The 25291-nt window shown below is 44.1% G+C and overlaps 1 protein-coding gene across 1 annotated transcript in view; it reads left to right on the forward strand.

Annotated features, from left to right (window-relative positions):
- The window catches only part of EPB41L4A (erythrocyte membrane protein band 4.1 like 4A), a 317566-nt gene that overhangs the window by 149183 nt on the left and 143092 nt on the right, over positions 1–25291 (forward strand). Inside the window, exon 3 of the mRNA XM_075836702.1 lies at positions 24344–24395. Coding sequence (XP_075692817.1) covers positions 24344–24395 — 52 coding nt within the window. The remainder of the gene's footprint in view (positions 1–24343; positions 24396–25291) is intronic.

A 25291-nucleotide genomic window follows, 5' to 3' on the forward strand; every position in this document is an offset into this window, starting at 1 on the left:
AGATGTAGCGCCCATGGCCACGGGCCGTCGGGTTTACTCACCTCCCGACGCCCGCAGCCATGGATCTGTGAGCGCTGGACTCCGTCTCCCTCCTAGGAGATGCCAGCGCTCACTTCCGCTCCGTTCGGCTGGATCCCGTAGGGTGCGCGCGCGCACTCGCGCCCGGCCTTAAAGGGCCAGCGCGCGCAATTAGGAAATCGTCATCCCCATCAACTGCCATGATTTCCTGGTCTATAAGAAGGCCCCTGGCCTTCTAATCCTTGCCTGAGCGTTAAAGGTACAGACTTTCAATTGCGCCATCACTACCTCCCACCAGAGAAGCACACAAATAGAATTAGCTAAATCAGTGGTGGATAGAACAAGACAGACAAGGAAGGGCGACACGACAACAAAGACAGACGAACGGGTGAAATAATCACCCACTCCTTGAGCTACTCAAGGAGAAACAATCTAATAGACACCGGAGTCAACCAGTGAGTCCCTAAGAGGAGAAGTGTCAGGACAAGGACTAGCCAGTGCCCCGCACCCCCCAACCCGGCAAATTACAATAAAGCAAATAACGATATAACATAAGAGAGAAAGGAAAACCAAGGCACTTAGCATGATATCCTATAGTAGTGAGACAAAGGTATGCAGCATTAGTATAGACGTACAGATACCTCAGTAAAGAACACTCCTGGATACATTCAATGTCAGCATAAGTGCACATACATGTTAGCAATACATGGAATTTATAGAAATATTAAGCATTCACATTTGTAGCGCATTAACAGCAATCAACCTGCACCAATTAGGTATCAGATCTCCAGCAGCAATCACTTATAACAAGAGGCAGACCCAGACAGCAATGGCTATAAGAAACACAGAATGCAATTGCTTCAGCTATGGAACACAAGAGCCGTTGCATTGAACTCTGACAACAGGCCGCAAGGAGACATAAGAAGGATATCATATCGGCTCAGCGGGGCGACCCTCATGACGCCGCATAAGAGAAGCAGGAGAGCGACCTCGCCTGCGCGACCGTGGACGCGGCGGCGGGACGGGAAAATAAGGCCAATCAGGCAAACGGAGAGCAGCGCCGAAGTTCCGGAACATCCCCTGGGTCCCGAACACTCAGCAATGTCCCATCCCTGCGAACCTGCAGCTGGAAGGGGTGACCCCAGGAATAAGAGATCTCATGTTCCCTCAACACATCCAGCAAAGGACGTAGCACTCTGCGCTTATCCAGAGTCATCCTGGACAAATCAGATAGCAACTGGATCTTGACCCCCTGTAATAAAACCTCGCCTTTATCTCAGGCCTTCCTCAATATCTGCTCCTTGAGAGAAAAGAAATGGACACGGCATAGCACATCTCTAGGCCTATCGGGATCCGGGTTCCGAGGGCCCAGAGTCCTGTGGGCTCTATCCAGCTCCAGAGGGTCATCAGCAGGGCGCCCCAGTAAGGTGTTAAATAGAGACTGTAAAGCAGGGATGAGTTGACCCGGAGAGATATCCTCAGGAATGCCCCGAGGCCGAATATTATTGCGGCGATTACGATTCTCATGATCCTCGGCAAGGTTAAATAACGCATGAATCTGATGAGAGTGTTGATCCAATCGGTCGACATGCGAAACTTGCTGTTGTGAAATAACGGAAACATCGCTTTCCATACGCTGCACTTGATCGGACAATTGGGATAGATTGGTGGTAAGAGATTGTATCTCCGACTTGTACGTCGTCTCAAGACGCTTGACATAACGCTCCATGTCCTGCTTAGTGGGTAATGCTGATAACTGTCGTGTCCGGCCCAGTAAATCATCCCCTAGGACAGTAGGAACTCCCAGTGGAGATGAGGGATGAATAGCCATATCTGTAGGAGAGGTAGAAGGCAGCAATGCAGGCCCCAGCATATGAGGGGAGGGTGATGGAGAGACCCGGCCGCCATGACAGGCACCACGTGGCGAGCAATCCCGCGCAGGCAGCGCCATCACAGCCCCAGAAGAGCTCGGTGTTACCCCATCCAGCCGGGAGGGAATCTGCCCTTCCGAACCGGATAGCGAGGAGAAGGTACTAACGGTACCTGATGCAGCAGCGCCAGCCGCAGATGATGTCCCCTCTGGAAGCAAGGTCCCGTTGCCATCTCGTCTCTCCTCCATCGGCGCCATCTTAGAAGATGTTCCAGCAGCAACGTCGGTCAGAAATCGCTGGATGGACCCGGCTGCAGACATCTGCCGAGTGAAATAAGGAGTCCCCGTGGAGGCCTTGGATTTCCTGACCATTAGGCAAGTAAATGGATGCTTTTTAATGAGCTTATGATCGGGTTGAAGGAGTGCAGGAACGGAGCTCTCAAGCAGCACGTCTGGTCAGCGCCATGTCCAAGCCACGCCCCCTAAAGTTAATTTATCAATTGATTTTTGGGTGAGCTGAAAACGGTAAAAAAAACTCATGTGGTCCTTAAGAAGCACTCCAGCAATGTTTTGTTTTATTTTTTTTCTTTCCGCCTGCCATGTTTAAAATTGTAGTGAAGTGCAATGTAATGTGGTGTTGTCACGTTGGGTACGTGGACCCACTGGACCGTACTGCCTTGATGGTATGGCAGCTGGCCAACAGGTCACAGTCTATAGTTCGTATAGGTGTACCTGTGGTAGCTCGGACAGTAGCAAGACTGGCTCGACTGGGACTAGGCAGCTGGCAGGCGCCAGGCGTGGTGTAGCAGGATAGGCATAGTACACAGCGCAGCACGACTTCGGCTCAACACGGATAGCATGGGATACAGATTACACGGGAAACACTGGGAACTGGAAAACACTTAGGAGACCATTTGCCTAGACAGACTAGGGTACCGACAACAAGGCTCAGGCAAGGGAGGAAGGGGCTGGGCCCCTCTTAGAGTCCAGGGGCTAATGGGCTAATTTTGACTTAATTTCAGGTGCGCGCGCTGGCTCTTTAAGAGCGGGCACGAGCGTGCGTGCGCATCCTACGGGACCTGGCCGGGAGAAGCGGAAGTGAGCGCTGGCGTCTTCTGAGGAGGAGATGGAGACTAGCGCTCACAGTTCCATGGCTGCGGTTATCAGGAGGTGAGTGAGCCTGGCGGCCATGGTCATGACAGGTGTATTTGCTTACCTGGTGCTTTATTTTATGAGTAGCGGCTCCTTTTCCGGTGGCCATTGGGTCTCAATGTGAATCTCATAGACTTAAATTGAGAGACTAAACTCTGATTTCATTTAAGTGGTCAGAATAGAGATCATGTGACCTAACAGCGGCCAGGAACATAGCCGCCACACGTAAAATAAAGCAGAAAAAAAATTGCTGGAGTTCTTCTTTAAGATCCTTTTATAGGGTTAATAAAAGTGAATACAACAGGAAACGCAAAGAATGGAGTGGATCTGTAATTGAAACACCCCCAATGAGACATTACGTGTGGCGTTTTAGATTCAAACTGATGCCATAACGATGAATCCCAGAGAAATAAATAAGATCTGTCAACTGATTCATAGTATATGATATTTGTTAACTATGTAAAGGAAAATGCTGGTGTGAACCCCGCCTTATTGTACTATGTGCCAATCATAGATTACAAATGCACCCTGTGTACCGCCAGAAAATGGTATGTGAGGAATATTTGTCTTGTCAGCCCTGATTTATCGCGTGGTATTTGTTGGTAAGAGATGACCTTACTTCACTTTGTACAGAAAGGCATTAATGTTCTCATATCTCGACTTCTTGTAGAATTTCTACTCTGTATAAACACAGACTTCTTTTGAAGAACGCTCAGGTTCAGTCAAAGTGACCGTTGTGCCACTTGTTTAGTAAGAAAGGGTTATGTATAGAAAATTCTATAAGCTTTTCATGTCACAGCACGAGTTTTGATTGAAACTTTAAGTTGCATAATTTTTTTTTCCCTTTTCATATCGAAACATGACTGGACTAACCAAAACCTTGTTCTTAATATTAATATACCCTAAGGGTGTACATAAAATGAAATTTTAAATATCAGTTTGTTCACAAGTATTTTAAAAGCCTTGATGAGAAATTCAGGCATGCAAAAATTTCTGTAAAACTTCTCTCCCTGGTGGACTTTTATCCATGTGCTATCCGTTTTAACACCCGACAGCGCACTGACCCATGCAATTTAATGGGGCTATTTACACATCAGTTCTTTTTCACAGAGTGTGTCCAGTGCTAGAAACTTACTACACGTCCTATTCCGGACTGTTATTTCAGACCAGACTCGGCCCATTAAAGTCTATGGGTGCTATGTGACAGCACACATACGACAACCGTGTGCTATCCGTTTTTGACTTATCAGTTGCTAAAGAAATGCAAAAAAAAAGAAGAAAAGCGAAACCAGGAAGTGCTTGCAGAGGAGAAAAACGGAGGGCGCACAGAAATCACACTGACTCTCATATGCATGAGAAACGGTCCATTATTTGCGGATGCAAATCGGACATTCTCGTGTGAATAAAGCCTAGGATGACCTAACTACTTTTCTTTAAAATAAAAAATCACAGAAAAAGGCCATACTTCGTGATACAAGGGCAGGTTTAAAGGGAATGTGTTGCTAGAAAAAAATGTATTTTTTTTTTAGTTAAACAATTAGTGTGTAGGTGATTAAACATTGTTCTAATTTTTTTTTTTTTTTTCACGAGTCAGGAAATATTATAAATTAGATTCTAATTTATAATATTTCCCAGTGCTGGTCACTAGATGGAGCAATTCCCAAAATTGCAGCATTGGCATGTGGTAAAGCAACCACATTGCTTTATGCTGCAAAATTTGGGAAAACTCACTCGCTCTAGTGAGCTCTCAGAATCCCCCCCTCCTTTATCCTGGCTAGTGCCGGGAGAAACGAGGGGATTGAACGGTCAAACCTCCTACACTTTGTGTCGCCATGTTTTGAGCTAACACACAGTGTAGAAGGTTTACATACAGTAGTAAACACACACAAACACGAACATACATAGAAATCTCTTACCTGCTCCTGCCGCCGCGGCTCCCTCCGGCCCGTCCGCATCCGTCTGCTACCGCCGCTCCAAGTGCACAAGTCCGGAAGCCGCGACCGGAAGTGGTAATATTACTGTCCGGCCGCGACTTCCGGTCTACAGGAAAATTGCGCCGGACGGCGCACAGTTCAACGTGGACTGTGTGGGAGCGGCGCATGCGCCGTTCTCACACAGACGGCGTACACCATAGTGGATGGAACGGGCCCCGTTCGCATTCACTATGGGACTGTAGCTGTCGTATTCCATGTCTGTATGTGTCGTTAATCGACACATACAGAAATGGAAAAAAAAATGGCAGCCCCCATAGGGAAGAAAAAGTTAAAAAATAAAAAAAAGTAAAACACAAACACACAAATAAATATAAAAGTTTTTAATAAAGCACTAAAATCAAACTGATGTAAAAAAAATTTTTTCGTGACACTGTTCCTTTAAGCAGGTTGCACAGGTGCAATATACTGATGAACATCCACTCTCACACTTAGGCCTTATTCACACGCTTAACAAGAAACGGCTGCAAATACGGAGCTGTTTTCAAGGGAAAACAGCCTCTGATTTTCAGTAGTTTTTTAAGCAACTTGCTTTTTTTTACGGCCATTTTTGGAGCTGTTTTTCTATTGAGTCAAAGAAAAACGGCTCCAAAAACGTCTCAAGGAGTGACATGCACTTCTTTTTTGAGGCGTTTTTTACGCGCCCGTTTTTAAAAACTGCAGTTTTTCCCATTGAAATCAATGGGCATATGTTTGGAGGCATTCAGCATTCAGTCGACTAAGCTATTGATTCCGTCAAAACGACAGAACCCTTGCACAACGTAGACAAACAGAAACCATTGGCACCGGATCTGTCACCATTGAAATCAATAGTCATGGAAATGGAAATCTATTGTTTTACCGTTTGTGTCGGTCAGGGTCCCGTTATTCTTACACATATTCGAGGTACTATTTTTTTCTTATGTGTTCTGTATTTTGCTATGTTTTTAAAGAGGCTCTGTCACCAGATTGTGCAACCCCTATCTGCTATTGCAGCAGATAGGCGCTGCAATGTAGATTACAGTAACGTTTTTATTTTTAAAAAACGAGCATTTTTGGCCAAGTTATGACCATTTTTGTAGTTATGCAAATGAGGCTTGCAAAAGTCCAAGTGGGTGTGTTTAAAAGTAAAAGTCCAAGTGGGCGTGTATTATGTGCGTACATCGGGGCGTTTTTACTACTTTTACTAGCTGGGCGTTCTGACGAGAAGTATCATCCACTTCTCTTCACAACGCCCAGCTTCTGGCAGTGCAGATCTGTGACGTCACTCACAGGTCCTGCATCGTGTCGGACACATCGGCACCAGAGGCTTCAGTTGATTCTGCAGCAGCCTCGGCGTTAGCAGGTAAGTCAATGTAGCTACTTACCTGCAAACGCTGATGCTGCTGCAGAATCAACTGTAGCCTCTGGTGCCGATGTGTCCGACACGATGCAGGACCTGTGAGTGACGTCACAGCAGTGATCTGGCAGAAGCTGGGCGTTCTGAAGAGAAGTGGATGATACTTCTCGTCAGAAAGCCCAGCTAGTAAAAGTAGTAAACACGCCACGATGTACGCACATAATACACGCCCACTTGGACTTTTACTTTTAAACACACCCACTTGGACTTTTGCAAGCCTCATTTGCATAACTACAAAAATGGTCATAACTTGGCCAAAAATGCTCATTTTTTAAAAATAAAAACGTTACTGTAATCTACATTGCAGCGCCGATCTGCTGCAATAGCAGATAGGGGTTGCACAATCTGGTGACAGAGCCTCTTTAAATACAATGCAATCTAAGTAAAAGATATGAGTGTGCCAAATGTATCTAGAAGGCTGGAATCATACATCGCATATTTTTTGCAGATCTTGGTGCAGTTTTTTGAACCAAAGAAAGAAATGGTTTCAAAAGGAATGGGATATATAAAAGAAGAACTTGTACTTCTTCTTCCCCCTGGATCCATTGTGCATTAAAATTTGCAATGTAAGATTTCGATCCGGCTCTAAATGACGCAAAAATCCTAAGAAGAGTAGTGCTGCAATTGACCTGTGCTGCGTATTCTTAACATGCAGCGTGTAAATTTGCCTTTAAAAAACGCTGCAGAAATTCCGCACAGAAAATCTGGTCGGAAATTCAGCAGTGTTTACATTACGTGTGAACATACTCTTAACTGGTTGCCGACACATGACATCTGTGCTCGCTATGAGCGGCTGGACGTTGCAGCATCATGACGAGCATAGACGTCATGCTGATCATTAGCGGGGCAATGGCTGTAGTACACAGCCGCAGACCCGCCCTAATGGTGGACATAAGAGAAACCTCTTCTCTCCACGTAAACCCTTTGAATTCCGCGATCAAACCTGTCTGTGGTATTCAAGGGAAGGGGGGGAATCCCTGTAATGCGATCGATGGTCATACCTTGTATGGGCAGACAGTCCATGGTCCATTGAAGGACCCCAGGGCTCTCTGACCATATTTCCTGTTGTTAAACTTATTTTCTTAGCTACACTGTACTATTACTGACACAGATGGGTAATGTGTAGAAATATCTCTCTAGCACCTGTATAGTGGTGATAGCAGTTTAGAGGGTAGAAGCTACTGACGGCTTTCCTTTTAGTAGCTGCCAGATTTGTGCACCTTGGTGAAGGTCCAGTACAGTCACATTGAGAAGTAGGGCTTGTGGCGTGTATTCATATGTGCCGCCAACACTACCAGTCTCCGCTTCTGTGCGGAGGAGAATGATGATTGGGACACTGCCTTGTGGAATGGAGTTGCTTCAGGCTTTCTGTGCCCAGTGTAATAGATCCTTATAGCTATGCTTCTGTCATTGTGCAATGTTACTGACATTTATTCTAATGAATGATTGGTGACTGGCAGTTTTATTAGATGATGACAAAATGAAAGCATAAATATAGACGGTAGTGAATTTGGAAACCTTGTAGTGTTGGATTTAATATCTCTCCTTTTAACAAGATTCCTGTCTATGCATGTTAAACCCTTTCATCACAAAGGGGAGAGGACCACAAGATAACATGCTGACAGCTACCCAGTGTTGTGTTTGACACATCATTCATTGTCTGACTCTGGCTCTGCTACACGATGTTGGGGTTTTAGAGCGATCTTAATCTCTCAGGTGCAGTGCAATAAATATGTTATAGCAGTTTAAGTCACAACATAGAAACCTGTTCCACATCTCGTTCACACCAGTGTGTATCTTTCTACTAATATCTGAGGCTAATGACATGCCTCCAATCCATTCAGGATCCAGCAGGATACTCCCGGATACCGGGCATTGTCCCGGGAGGCTGCTGGCATGTCCCGGTTCCAATCGTATCTGTGTCCTCCGGATTCAGATGCAATTGAATCCAATGGTGGGACCTGGAGCAGTCAGCTTCATGCTCCACGATTATGCATTATGGGGGCATTATACTGTGTGCGGGTACTATGGGGCATTATACTATGTGGGGGGCACTGTAGAGGCATTATACTGTGTGTGTGGGGCACTATGGGGGCATGATACTGTGTGGGGGCACTAATAGGGCATAATACTATGTGGGAGCATGAACTTTTGTACGGGCACTGTGGGGCATGATACTGTGGGGGGGAAGCAAATAGGTGTGTATTGGCTGGGATTGCGCATTGTTAGAGGCGTGGCTTTTTAGTAAAAAATAATAATATCTGCAGTACCGTACTTTCCTCTCCACCGTTGTTCCCCTTATCGACCATCGACATATAGGAGGTATGCAGATAAGTAGTTAGCTAAAGGTAGGTAAGAAGTTGTTCCCAACATGAAATGCTAAAGACCATAAGATTTTACAGTTCATATATAATCTTCATCAGGGTTCTGCAACCTGTGCCTCTACAGCTGTTGGGAAACTGCAGCTATCAGCTAGAAGGTGAAGTTTCCCAACAAATGGAGAGACACCGGTTGCAGAACACTGGTCTACATAAATGTCTGAGTAACATTGTAGATATATATTGCATTACTTGTCTTGCTCTGATCCTCAGTTACAGCCTGTATTATAATTCGACAGGTTATTATTGTGAACAGTCAGCAAAATTGTCGTCAGACACACCCGTAACAATTCAGCTGAGCTTAGATGAGGCAACCAGAATTTTTTCATGTAACTCTACCAGCTTTACACTTTACAGTATATCTGCAGTGTTCATGATTTAATTGCTATAGATAATCCAGGAAAGATTCCATTTTTATTTAATTTTAAACACTGTAATTTCCTTTAATCCAACAGTCTGGCTTTTTTTTTTTTTAAATCAGAACTGGCTATTATTCTGAATGCTATGGAGTTCCTTTCCTTTGGCCTGTGTGCAGTTTATTAGACTTCTTGTTTTTCTAGAGGATTCCTAAAAGCTGGGTTTACACTGTGTGTTTTGGTTGCATTTTTATCATGCATTTTTTTTGTTTTGGTAGATAGCTACAAGATTTTGGAGTGTATCTGTGTGAATTTTTGCCCATTCATCCAGAAGAGCATTTGTGAGGTCAGACACTGATGTTGGAGGAGAGAACCTGTCTCGCAGTTTACTTTCTTGTTCATCCCAAAGGCGCTTGATGGGGTTGAGGTCACGGCTCTGTGCGGGCCAGTCAAGTACTTCCACACCAAACTATGGACCTTGCTTTGTGCACCAGGGGATAGTCATGCTGGAACAGAAAAGCTCTTTTCCCAAATGGTGGTTACAAAGTTGGAAGGTTACAATTGTCCAAAATGTTTTGGTATGCTGAAGTATTAAGATTTTCTTTCACTGGAACTAAGGGGCCTAGGCCAACCCCGGAAAAACAACCCCATAGCATTATCCCTTCTCACCAAACTTTACAGTTGGCACAATGCAGTCAGGCAGGTAACGTTCTCCTGGCATTCCCCAAAACCAGATTCGTCCATTAGACTGCCAGATAGAGAACCGTGATTTGTCTCTTTACAGAACACGTTTCCACTGCTCCAGAGTCCAGTGGCGACGTGCTTTATACCACTCTATCATTGCTTTGCATTGTGCTTGGTGATGTAAGGCTTCCATGAAGCTCCATGGAAACCCATGCCATGAAGCTCCCGGAGCACAGTTTTTGTGTGGATGTTAATGCATGCGGAGGTTTGGAACTCTGCAGTTATTGAGTCAGAAGAGCACGTAAGGCAAGTATGCGCCTTTCAATCGGCGACCCCGCTGTGAAATTTTACGTGGTCTGCCACTTCATGCTGAGTTACTGTGGTTCCTAAACGCTGCTTCTTTGCAATAATACCAGTCACTGTTGATCGTGGAATATCTAGAAGGGAAGAAATTTCACAAACTGACCTGTTGCAACGGTGGTATCCTATTACAGGACCACGCTGGAATTCATGGGCACTTTAGAATGACCTATTCTTTTACAAATGTTTGTACAGGCAGATTGCATGAGTAGGTGCTTGATTTTATATACCTGTAGCAATAGGACTGAAGGAAACTCCTGATTTTCAATGACCAATACTTTTGTCCATATAAAATATGACTTTTTAGAGCATGTTAATCTTAGAGGGGACGGCCCCTTTAGGAACGCTCTCTGTTGGGCTCAGTTCACACTATATCTGTGGTGCACGTTCGTACTATACCGTGTTAAAATCTTCTAACATATATGCCAACATGTGCATGAACTTTAATAGCCAAAGACAGGAGCGTTGCTAGGGTCTTAAAAGATCAGGGGCACAAGCCCCAAAACATATATTTATGCCCCCCCCTGAAAAATAAATACATACATATCGGAGATATCATATCTATAAGACTAAGGCTCCTATAGCTACACCGCTGGATAGAATTGGATGCATTGTCTCAGCAGACAGTATCATACATGATAGGCTTAAATACATGGCCCCAGCAGATAGTATCATACATGATAGGCTTAAATACATGGCCCCAGCAGACCGTATCACACATGATAGACTTAGGACTCATTCAGACGAGCGTGAATTTCGTCCGTGTGCTGTGCGTTCTGCTGGGCGGGGCTTCATTTTAGCCGGTAAAAAGGCTAGCACTGACACCCCATTATTACCCCGGTACCTGCCGCCACCAGGGGTACTGGGAAGAGCTGAGTAGGATCCAGTACCCGACCATCTGTAGTGATGGTCAGGCACTGGGGCGGCCGCAGGCTGGTACTATTAGGCTATAAAAGGCCGGAATCCTTGGTCTTTCCCACCCTGGTAATGCTAGGCTGCTGCTGCTGCTATGTTGTATATGGCTGGTTATGAAAAAGGGGGGGGGGGGGGGCACACATATTTTCCATTTAAAAAAAATTACGTGGTGTCCCCCCCCATTTTTTATAACCAGCTGCAGATACAACATAACAGCAGCAGCAGCAGCCTAACATTACCAGGGTGGGAAGGGCCACTGTTTTTGGGCTTTCTCAGCCTAATAATACCCCTGTGCCCGTCCCAGTGCCCGTTCATCACTGCTTCTGGTCAGGTACTGCATTGTACCTGGCTATTCCCAGTACCCCTGGTGGCGGTGGGTACCAGGGTAATAATGGGGGTTAGTGTTAGCCTCTGCACCGGCTAACACTAAGCCCCGGCTTAGTAATGGACACTGTCAATGAGTCAGCGGCCATTACTAAGGCGGTAGTAATGAAGTTTAAAAGAAAATACAAAGACATAGATAAAATATTTTATTGAAATAAACCCTCATTAACCATTTTATTGAAAATAAATAAAGCTGTTATCGAAGTAGTCCTCGAATGCGACATAGTCCAACGACCGAACCTGTAAAAGACACCAACACAAAACCCCATTAGTAACACTGATGGTAGGCTTTGTTACAGGACCTGTGTGTGATACTGTCTGTTAGACCATGTATCTAAGCCTACCACAAGGTAGGCTTAGATACAGGACCCCAGCAGACAGTAATCTTATACTGTATAAGATTACGGTCTGCTAGGGCCTTGTATCTAAGCCTACTATGTGGTAAGCTTAGATACAGGGCCCATCAGGCAGTATCAGACATGGGCCATGTATCTAAGAATACCATGATACAGGGCTCAGCAGACAGTATCATACATGGCCATGTATCTTAACCTACTATGTAATAGGCTTAGATACAGGGCCCATGTGTGATACTGCCTGTTGGACCCTGTATCTAAGCCTACCACATGTTAGGCTTAAATAGAGTGCCCATCAGACCGTATCATACGTGGTCATGTATCTAAGCCCACCATATGGTAGGCTTAGATACAGGGTCCATGTGTGATACTGTCTGTTATACCCTGTATCTAAGCCTACCACAAGGCAGGCTTAGATACAGGACCCCAGCAGGCAGTACTGTTAGGCTGGGTTCACACGACCATGTTACGTCCGTAATGTACGGAACGTATTTCGGCCGGAAGACCCGGACCGAACACACTGCAGGGAGCCGGGCTCCTAGCATCATAGTGATGTACGATGCTAGGAGTCCCTGCCTCGCTGCAGGACAACTGTGCCGTACTGTAATCATGATTACAGTACGGGACAGTAGTTCCACACAGAGGCAGGGACTCCTAGCATCGTACACTATGATGCTAGGAGCCCGGCTCCCTGCACTGTGTTCGGTCCGGGTCTTCCGGCCGAAATACGTTCCGTACATTACGGACGTAACATGGTCGTGTGAACCCAGCCTCACACTTACCATCCTCTTTGGCTCCGGGTGCAGCGGATATCCCGATACCATCCAGCGTCGTGACGTCATGACGCGAGAAGACTTCATAACTTCCTCTTCGCACGGGAAGGAGGGTAAATATTGTGTCGTTATTATCATAGTATCAGAGGCCTGTGTATTTTATGACATAGGCCCGAGTTACTATTTTTGCAAACGCAGTGTGGGGGGGGGCCACGGCCCGGTTGCAATTGGGACCGCTGTAGCGGCAGTCACCTGGGGATCCGGGGCACCGGGCCCGGTGCTAGCGACGCCCTTGGCCAAACATATTCCAAAAGGGTGTCTATTGGCATGTATATTTGGTGGTTACATACATCAAATATCCTCAACCTGAACTTTATTGAAAAGCACAATGGACTAATCTGTTCAGTACAACAGTATACAATTGCGGTATACTTTTACACCGTGTTCCAAATTATTATGCACATTGGATTTAAGTGTCATAAACATTTAATTATTCGTTATTCAATTAAACTCATGGATGGTATTGTGTCTTAGGGCTCTTTGGATCATTGCAATCAATCTCAGACACCTGTGATAATTAGTTTGCCAGGTGTGCCCAATCAAAGGAAAACTACTTAAGAAAGACATCCCACTTTATTAAGCAGGTCACAGGTTTCAAGCAATATGGGAAAGAAAAAGGATCTCTCTGCTGCCGAAAAGCGTGAAATAGTGCAATACCTTGGACAAGGTATGAAAACATTGGATATTTCAAGAAAACTTAAGCGTGTTCATCGTACTGTGAAAAGATTTGTGGCTGATTCGGAGCACAGACGGGTTCGTTCAGATAAAGGCATAATGAGGAAGGTTTCTGCCAGACAAATTAATAGGATTAGGAGAGCAGCTGCTAAAATGCCATTGCAAAGCAGCAAACCGGTATTTGAAGCCGCTGGTGCCTCTGGAGTCCCGCGAACCTCAAGGTGTAGGATCCTCCAGAGGTTTGCAAGTGTGCATAAAGCTATTTTTCGGCCACCCCTAAACAATGCTCACAAGCAGAAACAGTTGCATTGGGCTCAGAAATACATGAAGACTAATTTTAAAACCGTGTTGTTTACTGATGAGTGCCGTGCAACCCTGGATGGTCCAGATGGATGGAGTAGTGGATGGTTGGTGAATGGCCACCATGTCCCAACGAGGCTGCCACGTCAGCAAGGAGGTTGCGGAGTCATGTTTTGGGCTGGAATCATGGGGAGAGAGCTGGTAGGCCCCTTTAGGATCCCTGACGGTGTGAAAATGACCTCTGCAAAGTACGTCGCGTTTATGACTGACCACTTTCTTCCGTGGTACAAAAAGAAGAACCATGCCTTCCGTAGCAAAATTATCTTCATGCATGACAATGCACCATCTCATGCTGCAAAGAATAGCTCTGTGTCATTGGCTGCTATGGGCATAAAAAGGAGAGAAACTCATGGTGTGGCCCCCATGTTCCCCTGACCTCAACCCTATTGAGAACCTTTGGAGCATCCTCAAGCAAAATATCTATAAGGGTGGGAGGCAGTTCACATCAAAACAGAAGCTCTGGGAGGTTATTCTGACATTCTGCAAAGATATTCAAGCAGAAACTGTCCAAATACTCACAAATTCAATGGATGCAAGAATTGTGAAGGTGATATCAAAGAAGGGGTCCTATGTTAACATGTAACTTGGCCTGCTAAGTTTTTTTTGATTGAAAGAGCTTTTGATTTCTGTAAATATGACCTCCTGATGCTGCACATTCAACAAATTACCATTTTAGTTCTCTTTACAACCTTTAAAATGTTTTGATCTCTGTTGTGCATAATAATTTGAAACAGTGCATTTTGAGTTTACTTCTAAAAAAAAAATCTGTTATCATTAGGAGATTTGTTCAATAAAATTTGCATTATACTCCAACGGTTGATGGCTTGAAGATTATACTGACTGTCATTTGCATCGACTATTTAGGAAAATCAGCGAAAAATAACATTTGCATAATAATTTGGAACACAGTGTATTTTAAATTTGTTTTTATGTGATTCAACGGCAGACGTATGCAACTGTACAGGCATCGCTGAACGCTATGTGAACAAAGCCTTATCTGGATTTATGTCCAGCGTTCTCAGATCTGGAGAATCGTCAGTGTCAATTGAAATAATTTTACTTGCTACAGATCCCATATAATCAGCTAATGGGGTTTTACACTGGACAATTATTGGGCAGACGATCATTCATAGAACGCTCGTTGCCGACAATTTCCCTGTGTAAACAGTGGAAAACTATCAGCAGATGAACGAGCAAATGCTCGATCATCTGCTGGTCGTATAGTTTTAAAAAAGTAAAATATTATCGATGTCGGCGGGACATCTCCCTGTGCAAACAGAGAGACGCGCTGCCAACATAATAATGTATAGGGACGAGCGATCGGAGTAACGACCGCTCGTCCCCATCCATAGCTCCGCGTAACAGGAGCAAAAGAGTGCCGATCAACGCTGCACCAGTTGCTTATCGGCCAGTGTAAAAGTCCCTTTAGTCCTTGCGAGAGTTATTTCTAATATTAAATTAATTCTCTATTGCAGATTAAAGTTAATTTACTGTGATAATATCAAAGACCTCTGTTCCAGAAACAAGAAAGATTTAACCTTTTTTTTTTTTCTGTACTAGACTTTTTTTCTTTTTATCTTTGAGAGAATTGGAAATCATGTAAAATGTGTTGTTTTTTTGTACTGGCTAGAATACTTAGTCAAGGAACAGCACAGTACTCTGTCTTCAAGCTTTATCAGGGTGTTTGTTCATGTAAGCCACTGTCTCTGAAGATAACTAGATAGCCAAGTTCATCTGTATGGGATGATTCTTCCAATCATCATATGTCCTTATGAGATGTTTATAACACAATTTGATAACATGCTGATGAATGAGACAGGGTGTTGAGTTTATGCCATGCCCTGTAATGGATCCCCTGTCCCTTTGTTCTAGCATCCTTCTGCTGTGTATGGCTGGTGATCAGCAGATAGACTGGGCCTACCCTCTCTGATAACCTCAGACTGCCATGACAACATGAAACCCTATTGCTATGTGAATACAAAAGAGGATCATATATCATGAGTGTCATTCGTACTACACTTTAGGTTTTGTTATAGTGTCCCTGAAAATGGCAGCCTTCACAAAAACTTTTACCGTTTGCTCACCATCAATTATATGTGTTCTTCATAGAGGTGTCCACCTAGCGCCAGCTGATTGGTGCTGGCGGCAGCCTCCCATAGCGAGAATGGTAGAGCTCCCCTCAGAATTTTTCCGGCACCAATGGATAATGATATCTGCTGACTAGCAGCGTCAATTTCGGTGGGGCTGTCTCCACAAAACACCAGAAAACGCCCCTTGAAATGACCATCTTCTTTTAATTCCTCCTCAGATGAGGAGATGATAGTAATCAGAAAAAGCAGAGTGACTGTGGAACGTAATGCCCTGAACGCCCCTCAGTCTTGTAGTGACAATGAAGAGGTATCTGTCCCCAAAGCCATTACCCCTCGTTTGAGGCTGGGCAAGGTTTTTTTGGCAGGCTGCATAGCACCCCTGTTAATAACTAGGTGGCTTATTTAAGCATTACACTTCATTCTACTCGTTACCACAAAAACATTTGCCTCAGACAGTGTTTTTTCACACAACTATATGGAGCCCCAGCCAGAGGTGGACTGGAACTTTGAAGCAGTTGCTAGCTCCTCTGCCTCCTCAGAAAGGGGAAAATGGGGTGAGCTAAAATTGTTAAGGGTAGGTCTCGCAAATATTCAAATATTCAAAATATTTATCTTACAGACGGGCAATTGCGAACTCCTTAGAAGTGAGGGAACTTGCTCAGCCTGCCTTCTGTGCAACATTAGTAAGGGCGGGGGGACTAAATTCTCTGACGTTTTATTGGGATTCCTGATGTTCAGGCCCTTATTGCCCCAGAAATAGACCCGGCTCTACGTTCTATCACTGGGACAATGCTTCCCAATAATGCTATAGCCCAGACTTAAAGGGGTTGTCCCAGTATTAAAGGTTGTTTGTAATATAATTCAGCATTAAACATTAATTTGTTTTGTAATTTACCTTATGTTGCAAAAATGCTCTAGTTGTGACATATTCCCTTTACTTCATTATAATGGCACCCCCGGTTCATCAATCTGTATAGTAATATGCACATCCTCCTGCTGAGCTGACTGAGGAAGGATGCAATGCTCCGCTCCACTCTCCAACTGTCATAGCCAATAGAAAATGCTTTCTCTGCTTGACAGCAGAGAAGTAGCTTTTATTTAGAAACAGAGTTTGTAGTGTGGATGGAGACTCACAGAGTAAGAAACACACAGGAGAGCTAGCAGTTTGCTTAGATGAAGAGAGAGCCTGCATACAGCACTGATTGCATACAGCATTGAGCTCTCCCCTCTCCTGCTCATGTTCAACTATGAAAATCTGCAGGCTCTCCCTCTTCTTGAGTTATATAGGGCTGGGCTCTCCCTCTAAAATGATATGTAATTGGGGGCATTTGTAAAGCTTCTCCTAGAGAGGAGGCAGGAGCAGTGAAACAGAAGAATCTGCCTTTTCAAGCTATGACAGGGAGGGGGATGAACTGCAATAGAAAGAAAATGCCACCTGAGCTGCCAGCCTGAAGAAAACATAGCAGCGCAGTTGGAGAAATTAATGAGGAGATCTCTGGATCCATGTAAAATACAGGGCCAGTTCTAGCTTTGCTTTTTCTTTTTTTTTTTTATTAATTCCGGGAAAACTCCTTTAAGCAAGTGGAGTTTAAGACGCAGTTTGTCGCCTGCTTTTTATGTTGTCTAAAGGTGAGAGAGAGGTAGAGGTTTCTACATCCCAAAATGCCAGAGCTCTGTTATTCTCCAAGCTGGTCTTGCTGAAGACAGTTAGCAGGTCGGTTTTGATTATTGGAAAGATCTTTAATTACGTATCTAATATTAGTAGAGCCCGGTGGCTTATATCTGCTGGAATGGCAGACCTCACTCTGAAATCTCATGAATTCTCAAATTTAGAAAATTTGTTTGGCCCAGATTTTATCCATGAAGTGAAGGGCAGATACAGAGCACGTAAATCCTGTGGATAGGTGATAAATATTGAATATGAAAAAACCTATTTAAATCATTAGGCTCAGCCTTGAACTTCTTGCTTCCAAATCTTACAGAAAATAAAGGACCTTGTACATGGCCCGATATGGACCGTGAAAGCGAGCGCTGATCAACGAAACTGCTCTTTGATAAGTGCTCATTTTATTTTTTCACAAAGGGGCAGTGATCGGTTATGTATGGGGACGCGCGATTGTTACTACGATCGTTCGTACCCATACATTTCTATCAAATTGACAGCACATCTCCCTGTTTACACTAGCGACCATTTTATTGGCTAAATAAGTGTTAAACAGGTCTGATCGTGGCCCTGTTTACACAGGGCAGTGATCGGAAACGAGCATTCATATGAACGCTCGTTTGCCCGATCATTGACCCGTGTAAAAGGAACTTAAAGAGGCTCTGTCACCAGATTTTGCAACCCCTATCTGCTATTGCAGCAGATAGGTGCTGCAATGTAGATTACAGTAACGTTTTTATTTTTAAAAAACGAGCATTTTTGGCCAAGTTATGACCATTTTTGTAATTATGCAAATGAGGCTTGCAAAAGTCCAAGTGGGTGTGTTTAAAAGTAAAAGTCCAAGTGGGTGTGTATTATGTGCGTACATCGGGGCGTTTTTAATACTTTCACTAGCTGGGCGCTCTGAAGAGAAGTAACATCCTCTTCTCTTCAGAACGCCCAGCTTCTGACAGTGCAGATCTGTGACGTCACTCACAGGTCCTGCATCGTGACGGCCACACCGGCACCAGAGGCTATATTTGATTCTGCAGCAGCATCGGTGTTTGCAGGTAAGTCGATGTAGCTACTTACCTGCAAACGCTGATGCTGCTGCAGAATCAACTGTAGCCTCTGGTGCCGATGTGGCCGTCACGATGCAGGACCTGTGAGTGACGTCACAGATCTGCACTGTCAGAAGCTGGGCGTTCTGAAGAGAAGAGGATGTTACTTCTCTTCAGAGCGCCCAGCTAGTGAAAGTATTAAAAACGCCCCGATGTACGCACATAATACACGCCCACTTGGACTTTTACTTTTAAACACACCCACTTGGACTTTTGCAAGCCTCATTTGCATAATTACAAAAATGGTCATAACTTGGCCAAAAATGCTCGTTTTTTAAAAATAAAAACGTTACTGTAATCTACATTGCAGCGCCTATCTGCTGCAATAGCAGATAGGGGTTGCAAAATCTGGTGACAGAGCCTCTTTAAGGTATACCTCCGATTAATTAAGGGTACATCTGATGCTAGACCCATTACTCCTAAGTATTCAGCCACTTTGGAGGTGGAACCCCTCCTACAGTTCTTAGTACTATCCTGGATAAGTGAATATCCCCTTAAAGAGGATCTGCCACTAGTTATTAATGACCTATCTACTAACTAATCTAATATGCGCTATGATGCTGATAACTACAGTGTATTTTTTGTTAAAAAACTTTTATTATTTGCAAAGTTATGAGCATTTTTCTAAATATGCTAATTTGGCTATACTTGCTAAATGGGAGGTTACTATTTTATTTCACTCTGGGTGGTGAAATGTTTTCTGTATGACGCTGTCCAAGTCATACAGTTCTCCTCTTCCCAGCCCAGCAACACAGCATGATCATATAGTATACAGCTTCCATTCCCGACTGTGTTTTCAACTGGTAATACCTCTGGTTGTTTCAAAGCTAGATTTGCGATGGTGGCATATGAAAGATTAGAATCTCATCTTTCATATGCCACCAAAACCACTGTTCTAGGTGGTCCACAGGGGATGGTGGCATATGAAAGATTAGAATCTCATCTTTCATATGCCACCAGAACTACTGTTCTAGGTGGTCCACATCCGGAGATATCGCTATTTGAAGTGATTTCCCTTCCCTCAAGCCTCTGTCTCTCACACTGTGTGAAGCAGCTTCATGCTGATAGGACAGCATCAGACTCTGTGAGGTAGCTCCACCTCAGGAGAATCTCTGGTGTTGACACCCACTGGTCTAGTATAGCTTCATTTGCATATTTAGAAAAAAAGCTCATAACTTTTAAGGAAATAAAATCTTTGGGACACAACTTTCACTAGCATTATCAGTTTGACAGCACCTATTAGATTGCCTAGGAGATTGGGCATTACTAAACTAGTGACAGGTCCTCTTTAAGAGAAAGGGGATGAAACTTGTATACCTACTTTTCCCGCTATACCCTCAAGGACCACAGAACTGTTTTTTTTTTTGTTTTTTTTACATCAGTGAACATTGGCTCTCAGTAACGCTAGACGATTTTCACCTAGCACTTAACGGCAGAAACAAAACAGCTCAGCTGAACGAGGCCCTGATAGAGTTATATTTAATAAGAAACCTAGATGAACCTTTTCTCTGCTTGGTCCAGACATTGCAGGAAACGTTGAGCTCTCTGCTCCACATTTAGGGGAAATCTCAAATCTTTTCATAAACTCCAGACCTCCTTTCCAGAGGGCCTCCGCAAACACCATTATGGGATGGATTCTGTTTGCAATAAGAAGTGCAGGCATACACACAACTACCTTCAATGCTCACTCTATTAGAGGAGCTGCTTTCATTGGGGCAGCAGCAAAATGGGTTCCTCGTGCAGCACTCCTCTAAGCGGCCAGATGGTCATCAAAGTTGACCTTCATTATATTCCATTGGAGCCCTTCTGAAACAGAACGCCTAGAGTTTATGAGAACTACAACTAGGTGTGTGTTACTCCAACCATCAACTGGTGCTAGGTGGCCGTCTCCCACAATAACAAAGTTCAGTTTTCAGGAAACTATGTCCTTCAAATGGTATTTGTTCTAGGGGAAAGGACACCCACGTAACAACAGCGACCCTTCCAATACCCTCCCCAACAAAGGTGTTACCCGTTGGTAGCACGGCTTGCTTATTCTTATCTCAATCTCTTCTAGGCCATCCAAGGGAACAGAGGCAAAGGCAATAGCCATAGGCCGAATCCAAGAATTAGAGACCGTTTTTTAATCTAGACCTTAGGAAGTTCTAGTTGTTTATGACAAGACTCCTGAATACTAACGACACTTAGACAGATCGAAGAAGGATTAGATCATTAACATTTCATGTTTTGCTCTGCAAGGAAATGGCAGGAGTTGACCTGCTCATTTGTTATTAAACCATTAACAATACTCATTGATCTTCTTGTGTCATGTGTTACTAACTTCAGCTTGAGTAGGAGGGGAGCCCTAGCGTTGTCGCGGGAACTCCCCTTACATGATCACGCCAACATGATCTTCCAATGGCAAAGGGAGGCTGCCACCAGCACCCATCAGCTGTTGTTGGGTGGTTGTCCTTCCCCCTAGAACCAATAACGTTTACAGGTCATAGATTTCTGCAAACTGAACTTTGTGGCTTCTCGCACTGGAGGGGTGGTCTAGCCCAAGTGTGGCAAATCTTTTTTAATATGAGATCTACTTTTTGTGGAGCCTGAGTTAGGTGATCTACCAGGGGACAAGGGACAGGGATATGTGGCATGTTGAAGACGATGTTGCAATTTTTTGCATGCCCCTTTTCAGATGCCCCTGTATCCCCATAATAGTCATAGCAGCCACAGTTAGTTACTTGTTGCACTTGCTCCACATCCATACCGTCTTCATACATGACTGTGCTACTCCGCCTACATGGTCTGTCCTAGAAAGTGTATAAGATGTTGGGGAGTGTGTGAGACCCATACCAGGTAATAGCACTGGTCAAGAAGACCCTATTTACATTTTAGCCCATATATAGTTTGCCGATATTCATTTCACTAGGAAAGAGACTGGCACACTGCAACACTAGACCATGAATATGCAGTTTTCTTACATCTAACAAAAAGTTAAAGAACTGTTGGAACTGCCGTTGCTTGGTGGAGAAAATGACACAATGTAATAATAAATATGGGGCATATTCTGTACACCACTTTTTCTTATATAATTACACCATTTTCCTGGCGTATGCTACTGTAGTCGATTTTCAAGTTTTAATCTCTCTGTTTGCTGTATGAAGGCAATTCCAATCTTCTCGGAATAATTATCTTATTATCTGCTAATTACATTTTTGTCCTGTTAATCTCTTTTTTAAATAGGTTGCTTTAGGTTGTTTTGATTCTGTAGAACTTCTGTAATGTGCTTAAAGGCTACAGATAAAACTGATTTGGTGTAATGCTCGATTACATAGCACTATCATGTATTAATAGTGCGTGCTTTGTTTATTTCTACTTTTGATTTGGTTTTATTTAGTTTTCCAAATGTCCTTAGGTTAGCAATGGAAATTTATTTGCAGCTTAAAGGGAACCTGCCACCAGCATTTCACCTATTAATCCAGCAATACCTGGTGAAAGTGGGTGAAAAATCATGTATATGTAACCAATAATTATCTTCTAAGTAGCTCTATACCTTTAGTATTTAGTATTTTTAGTGTTCCTGCGCCGTATGCTAATGAGCATAAAAGAGTCATATCTTTATTCCTCAAGCCTTTCCGAGTTAACCCCACCTCCTTACTTTTGATTGACAGCTCTCCCCAGCACATATGAAATCCCTCGCTTGCTCATCGATGTTTTGTTCTGGTGAGTGCGTACAACGGGACACCATAGTGGTGCAAGGATGTAACTAGATTTGAGGCCTGGACGGAGCAGGGAATGGTGTCGGTCCATACATGACGGGCGCAATCTCAGAAGAGATTTCGGCATTCAGGGTGGGACAGTTTTCAGCGGTGGACGGGCATAAGAAGAGGAAAGACCTAGACTGATGGATTATTACCATAAAAGGCGAGAAATATTTGCAGACCGTTATCTACGGTCTGAGGAGGAGTTTAGGAGAGGGGATAACAGCAATGAACTTTTGACAGAACAGGCCAGCGAGTGGTGAGTAGAGTTCAATAGGTAAAATGCTGGTGACAGGTTCCCTTTAAGCCTTATTCACACGACAGGGTCCCGACAGGGTCCGAGTGTCGACCAATAAAATTGGCACTTTTTCCCGGCTGGTTTGCATCTGTTCCGGGCCCCATGTGGCCGGTGATTCCAATTCAGGAAAAGCCCCCTTCGTCTGTGTCCATTTATGGACACTGAACTTTACTGGCTTCTCCTGGTGGGGAATCCCCAGTCACAGAGTGTTCGGGGATTCCGCTTCAGGAGTTTCCCCTGATGTCACTGTCCATATATGGACAAAGACATCAAGCGCTCTGTCCAGGAGCAAAATCCCCGAAAACACGGGGATTCCGCTCCTTCAGGGAGTTAAAGTGGGGCTAGCACATAGCAGAGCAGGGAGATACCTCCCTGCTCTGCTATAGTGGCATTACTACAGCAGTAGCAGCAGCTGCTAACGGCGCCATCGGCCATGGGAGTTGTCGCCGGGCCAGGGCGCTTTTAAAACAAGCAGGGGAAGGGAGCCAGCGCAGCGCCCCCTTCCACCTGCTGTACACCCGGGCCCTGCCACACAGTACCCCTGTATACAGCACCACCACATTGTAGAATCATACCTCCAGCATACAGCGATTCGTTCGAATGGCATAAACTCCTCCTCCTCACATGCACTCTGCGCTGTGAGGAGAGAGCGAGCGACGGTAGACACGGCCGTCACTCGGGACACATTCCAGTGATGGCCGTGTATTACCCGGCCCCATAGACTTCTATGGGAGCCAGGCGGCCGGGTGAACGGCCGAAAATAGGGCATGTCCCATTTTTTGACGGCCGATTTTCCCGGCCCGTCAAAAAATCGGTCGTGTGAATAGCCCCATTAGGGGTATATTGTTCCTACTGCGGCCGGGTGACATTCGTTTTATGAACGGCCGTCACCCGGCCGGGAAACCCTGTCGTGGGAATAAGGGCTTAGGCCTAGTTTACACAGAGTTTTTGGGCGCTGTATTTGACCCGAAAACCGTCTCTTCTTCCCGCGGTTCCGTCTCTGACCTCCCATTGAAATCAATGGGAGGCAGAGAAAGCGTTTTTCACGATGTTGTTTGCCCGCGACGCTCAATGGAATTGGCTGAAAAACGCTGCGATAAACTGCGGCACAGAAAGTGCAGGCAGGTCAAAATCTGCCTCAATCTGACATTTGTTAATAAACTTGTTTGAATTACTTCCATAGATTGGTCTCACTATGGATCTTGTGTATACATTTCACTAATATATTCATACAAAAGAGAATATTGGCTCCAACCCACTTTCTTCGAGTCAACAGGGTTATTTAGGATTGAAAATGCATTAGTGGATAAAATCATAATATAAAGGGCGCCAGGCTGTTATGAAGTATACCTCTTTGCTATATTATGGCAACGCATTTGATGCCCGTACTGGTCCCTTTGTCAAGTCATGATGACCTGTCAAAGGGATCGGTAAGGTCTGGAAACACGTTGCCACAATAAAGTAAAGAAATATATATCACTACAGCCTGGCGCCCTTTATATTATGATTTTATCCATTGGTGCAATACAGGACTATGGTATTAATTATTATAAAAATTACTTCTAAATTATTTTATTAGAATGATTAAAGTAAAGAGGTGTATTGAAAAAATACAAATGTAACTTCGTAAAAATGTAACATTAAAACCCAATTTATGATAGAAATGTTGTATTATATAGTATTATGCTTGTTTTTACTTACCATCGCATTAATATGTCACATCTCTTTATTTTTGCACGCAGTACTGGCTGGATCCAGCAAAGACTATTTCAGAACACAAAGACTTGATTAGCAGTAAGTACGAATGTGCCTTCCAGATCTGTCACAAATTTGCATGAGACAAGACATGGATTACCTAGATTACCTTTCAGAATACCGTCTTTTACAGGATTAGCGGGGGCACACAATACCACATTTAATGTAATATGATCCTGAAATAACAAAATATGGATGTAGCGTCTGACAGTTTTGAGATGCTTGTTATATACAGTTGATGTCTGTTGACTTAGATACTGTTGTATCTCATTAATTTTTTTTACACTGAATATGTTGTTGCCAAATTGAATAGACGTATTGTGATTCAGAGATTTTTTTTTCTTAAGTAGAATAACGAATGGGCATTATTGCAATACACATTGTGATATGGAAATGTTGCCTTCAGTAGAATAATGCATAGGTATTATGGCAGTAGATGTTGTTTTGTGTAGAATAATGGGTAGATCTTATCACAGTATACATATTGTGATTGGAAGAATTTTCCTTAAAGTAAAGCTGTCCACACATTAAGGATTTCTGATGGCCGATTTCTGAAGTACTATTCATTCATGCTTGGTCTGTAAGGGTATGTTCACACGGCAGCGTCCGTAACGGCTGAAATTACGGGGCTGTTTTCAGGAGAAAACAGCCCCGTCATTTCAGCCGTAACGGCATGTGCAGGCGCTTGAACGCCGCGTCCCTTACGGACGTAACTAGAGCTGGTTTTCCATGGAGTCCATGGAAAACGGCTCCATTTACGTCTGAAGAAGTGACATGACACTTCCTTGCCGCGGGCGTCTATTTACGTGCCGTCTTTTAACAGCAACGCGTAAATATACGCCTCGTGTGAACAGACAAACGTCAGCCCATTGCTTTCAATGGGCAAATGTTTGCCAAAGCTATCGAGGCGCATTTTCGGACGTAATTCGAGGCGT

Source organism: Rhinoderma darwinii, chromosome 1 (assembly GCF_050947455.1).
Source record: "Rhinoderma darwinii isolate aRhiDar2 chromosome 1, aRhiDar2.hap1, whole genome shotgun sequence".
NCBI classification, from domain to species: domain Eukaryota; kingdom Metazoa; phylum Chordata; class Amphibia; order Anura; family Rhinodermatidae; genus Rhinoderma; species Rhinoderma darwinii.